Genomic DNA, 4,902 nt, shown 5'->3' with positions numbered 1-4,902 from the left:
GTTGAAGGATCTACTTGACTCTTATAAAAGCTCATTAGCATGCTATAGGAGAAATATACGATCTTATTAGGAGTCGATGACGCTAGCATAGAGCAACTAGGTACAGTAGGTTCGTCATTAATCAGTTTCATAAAGAGCGACATTATGTTGAATAACAGTAAATTGATTAATAAAATTTGCCTCATGTTCTTCCATCCATTTTTGCATCAGCTTAACTTGATTCGAAGTAAACACATCAGAAGGAGGCTTGCATACAAATGGTGTTACCTTGGATCCAGAGGTAGATGGGAGCTCGGAGTTGTAAGTCTGGATACTGAGAGGCTTGTGTTGTTCAGCCACCTTACTTGAACGGCCCTTGAATCAGAAACTTGCTAGTGTAGCTGCCACATTAGAAGTGTTCTTCTTCTTTAACTCCTTGTGAAGCCTCTCTAGGAGCTTACCGATAGTAGTGGGATAGAGGATGTTCTCCTCATTGGACACGTCGGTAAGGTCCCTCTTCCCATTGTTAGATTGATCTCCATCCCGAACAGAGTCACTAAAAGTGCATTGACACCGAATTGAGATCTAAATCACACACCAGCAAGAGTAGCATTGCCCTAGGTTGCAATCAATCTATCCTACTCGGCAAGCAACTCTAACAGCTCCTTGGAGGACCCCATGGGGAGATGCATGGCTAGGGTTGACAATGCCACCTAGAACACCAATGAATCTCGATAGATGCAACAAACAACGTAACTGGAGGTTTAGGAAAAAAAAAGATAAAACTTGAGGTCAGGGCGGTTAGCGGGGTTGGGCACCGTTCTTTTTTTAATGCCTGACTACAAATTCTAAATATGTTTATAAAGACACCTTTTCAATGCTCTGACCATTTTCGGTCGTGAACACAACAGTGAACGTAAGAGTCGGTGCTGAGCGTATCGAACACATGGCCGGCCGACGAGAGCTCGCCGTCATGGCTGGATCATGCGTGCGTGCGTCCGTCCATGTACATCCATCCGTTCCCAGAGGCGGGCGAAGTCGACAGGCATGGAGCCAAACACGAAAGCAATGTCGACAGGCATGGGTGCACGCAACGCAAGCATCCCGCCGAAGCAGCAGCAACATGAGGAAGCAGTACAAGGCGCTTGCATCGAAACAGCAAGTCGCCAAGCGGGCGCGGACAAGCGTACTCAGCGGGTAAAGCAAAGCAAAGGAAGAAAGAATAAGCATTATTAGAATTTAATAAGCCTCTCCGGGTACAGCTTGAATTGATTGAAGAGCTCTTCCTTGCCTGTTGTTCGTCCGTGCTAATCAACAAAACCAAACCAATTAAAACGATTATGTTAAGCGGCGGCGGCCGTGAGACACGCAAACGAGCATTGCAGGTTGCAGCTAGCAGCAGCAAAGGCCAGGCGCCCAGGGCAGACAGCGTACGCCAAGGACGACGCGACGACATGGAAAGGACGAGCAGAGGAGCGACGAGAGCTGAATGCCATCGCGACACGTCGACGTACGGGCTCGCGGAGGAAGGACGACGGCTGAAGCTGAATGCCATTGCCATCACGACACGTCGACGGGCTTGCAGAGGAACAGCAGCGACGACGGCTGCTGCTGCTGTCTCCCGCGCGCACCCGCGCCGGCGCTGGGCCCCGCCGCTCCCCCGCCGCCGCCGAGGCGCTCGTAGCAGTCGATGGAGAAGAGCGAGAGCGAGAGGGAGAGCGACAGGTGGTGCGCCCGCGCCGCCTGGGCCTGGGCCTGCGCCAGCCGGTCGAGCGCCGGGCCGAGGCAGAGGCGGTAGAGGCGGCGGTACCCGCCGAGCGCGGCGACGACGGCGCGGGTGGCCGGGCCCGCGGCCGCCGCAGGTGGCGCGGGGCCGACGTGGCGGAGGCACAGCGCCTCCCAGACGGCGTCGCGGCGCGCCACGGCGGCCCACAGGCGGCACACGCAGGCGGCCGCGGCCAGCGAGCGCCCGTCCAGACGCGCCAGGATCTCGGCCAGGATGTCGGCGTTGTCGTTGATGTTGTAGCCGCCGCCGCCGCCGCCGTCAGGCAGCTGGATGCGCAGCTCCAGCTCCGTCACCTCGCCTGCGCCTCCCATCGCCGGCCGCTGTGTCCTCGGCACGTACGTAGTACGTGCAGAGGCAGGGGAGGTGACTGAGTGAGCAGCAACGAGCAAGGCACGCTCTGGAAGTGGAGTGGAGTGAGCGGCTGCGGGCGGAGAGCGTATATATAGGGAGACGGCGGGGTTTTGACTCTGTTTCTACGCGTCGCGTGTGTGGGGTGGGGCGCCCCCGAAAAGGCGATTAATAAAGAGAAAGCTACCAGGGTTCCAATGGCAGTCGCCGTGGAAGCTGAGAGCGAGCGAGTCGTCTGGCTAATTAATCGCCCCCGCCCATGTCAGACAGTCGGGGACACCGTCCGATATCCGTAATGAAAAAAAAAGGATCCAAAGGGTGAGATGGGGCCAAGCGGGCCGGGCCAAGGGGGCGTGGAGATGCGCGACGTACGTTGCGAGGGATTTCTTTCACGCTCGTTGCCGAGGAGGCTGAGCGGCGAGGTAGGGACCGAGAGGCACGAGCACGACCAAGCGCTGTTGGCTACTAGTAGTAGCCAAGTAGCCATAGCGCGTCCAGCCTCCAGCTGCGCCTCCCGGACCGGAATCGGGGTTGCGCCACCGTTCGCAAGCATGCGCGTGTGGCGACGCACCCGTGCCGTGCGCTGCCCCGCCATTTGTCATGACTCAAGGGGCACGCATACGAGTTCACGACGATGTCGTCCGAAATAAACCATGCACACGCGCGTCGACCTGTTTGTGCTTATCCGTTTCACCCGCTAATGATAATATAATAATGATGTGCTATTTTACCAAAGAATCGAAATCATCTCGAAAGCATTTTAGTAAATAAGTGTAAATTAATAATGTAGATTCGTTGTCGTAAACTTATATTAACTTATTTTTTTTAGAAATGTGTAAAGTTCGATTGTGTTTTTTTCTGTTTAAAATAAATCTGTCATTTCTGGAATGACGCATAACTCAGTGATATACCGCACACGTGGCACACCCCGTTGGAAATTCTGGTTTCTAGAACCAATATCTTCAAGTTACCTAATTGGGTGATGCGTGTGGTTGTGCATGCTTAATGCCTTTTTCTTCTTCCGTCCACTTCACACACCCCCTTTTTATTTGTACCGCATGATTGTTTTAGCCTTTTTGACTTGTTATATAGTCCATGTCTTCTCCCGTTCTCCGCAATGTCACGCGTCAGCTTTCCGCTAGTGGCGAAATCCAATGTTTTTTTTCGTTCCAGGTCTTAGTAAAAGTTACCACACTCTTTATATTTCTCATTATGGAGCTGATATTGTCTGAATAAATACACGAAGGTTTAATTTGGTTCCTTTGATCCATGTATTTGACATAGCGCGGGTGACAGCGTATTTGGGATACTAAGATATGTCATTGTTCATACCTCAAATGTTGTTAAGATACCTTCAAAGATCATGGTAAAAGAAATCATCCCAAGAGAGAAGGTGGAGACTGTTGGACCCATGCTCCCCAAAAGAATAAAACTACATCGATAATTTTGTCATGAAAACAACAATCTAAAACCCTAGGCCCTCGGTATCCCTAGGACACCCTCCTACACTTGAGTTCGATCAACTATCGTCGTACCAACAATAATCTAAAACTCTAGGCCCCATGACACTCGAGGCATCATGACACATATTATATTCTTAGCCGACCAGGACCCTCTACCATCCCTTGAATCTTTAAATTTATCTACTTTGGGTAGTTCAAATGTTCGAGACCTACCCCATAGGACCTGAGGCCTTCCAAGTGGACGAAGGAGCTCCTATAGCGGCTAAGTATGGAGACACCCGCAAGACAAAAGTAATGCAACTACCCTCACTAATAGCATAACTGCCCTCAGAGTTACAATATCATGTTCGATCTTTACTCCTAGCGGTCTTATGAGGTTAGCACTTCGGATGGGTGATATTACGGTCTTATAGGTGCACTTTTGCTATGACTTAGGCAACACACACTCAAGACCACTATTCGATATGTGTCATCGTCCCTATAGCCATGCATATGTGCATTAGTGTACTAGTAATTATTATCAAGTGCAAATTGCTATGTCGGAATCAACTATGTTATACCCGATGGCATGGACTCTGGTGTCCGTTGATATGACAAGACATATTGTGGGTGTTTTGACCCGAGGGTCCTAACCAACTAGTAAATTTGGCAGCGTGCCCTTGCCTTGGATGGTTGATGCAAGAAGACACACAAGATTTATCCTAGTTCGGGCAAGAGAAGGCCCTACCTCTAGTGGGGGTGGGAGGCTTGTATTATCTTGCAACTAAGTACTCGTAGTAGGGGATACAAGCGAGTCTAGAGAGGGATTGAGTCCCAATACTCTAAATATAATTGAAACGAGTGCCAATATCAGGAGTGAGATGAGTTGTGAGCCTTGAGTCGTTCCCCCCATATAAGGCCCCAAACTTCTCCTTTTATAGTCGCAAGGAGGCCCAGATGTACAAGGATTGTTATGTTGTTGTTGTAGTCATAGGAGATGTGTCTAAGTCCTGTAGCGGCATGGTCGGCGGGATGGCCCTTGTCCTTGTTTTTGCTTTTGGTCGGGAGAAGGATGCCCGATCCCTGTAGCCTATTCTCTTAATGGGTTAGAGAGCCAAGGCTGGTTCGGGAGCATGGGCATGCGTCCACCTTAGCCGATACAAGGTGCGGATGAGACGTTTTCCAAGTGTGTCGAGTTGGAGTAGTTGAAACAGTGTTTGGCATGGTCTTCTGCGAGATTCACAGGAGAGTAGGTGGAATTTAATGCGCGTTCTCCCTTGCTGGGGGCCAGTGCCGGTCCTGATATTTTAGAGGCCCGGGACAAGACTCATATCGGAGGCCCTTTAT

General features: G+C 50.9%; 1 protein-coding gene across 1 annotated transcript; it reads right to left on the bottom strand.

Annotated features, from left to right (window-relative positions):
• Window positions 1-1,211: 1,211 nt before the first annotated feature.
• Window positions 1,212-2,180, bottom strand: LOC100281285 (uncharacterized). Its single transcript, NM_001372495.1, has one exon. It carries the CDS (start codon window positions 2,074-2,076, stop codon window positions 1,540-1,542), a length of 537 nt encoding a protein of 178 aa, NP_001359424.1. The 5' UTR covers window positions 2,077-2,180; the 3' UTR covers window positions 1,212-1,539.
• Between the last annotated feature and the right edge of the window lie 2,722 nt (window positions 2,181-4,902).

The sequence above is a fragment of the Zea mays genome, chromosome 1 (genome assembly GCF_902167145.1).
Source record: "Zea mays cultivar B73 chromosome 1, Zm-B73-REFERENCE-NAM-5.0, whole genome shotgun sequence".
Classification (NCBI taxonomy): Eukaryota; Viridiplantae; Streptophyta; class Magnoliopsida; order Poales; family Poaceae; genus Zea; species Zea mays.
Note: the sequence above shows the minus strand (reverse complement) of the source record. Positions and strands in the feature narration are given on the sequence as shown.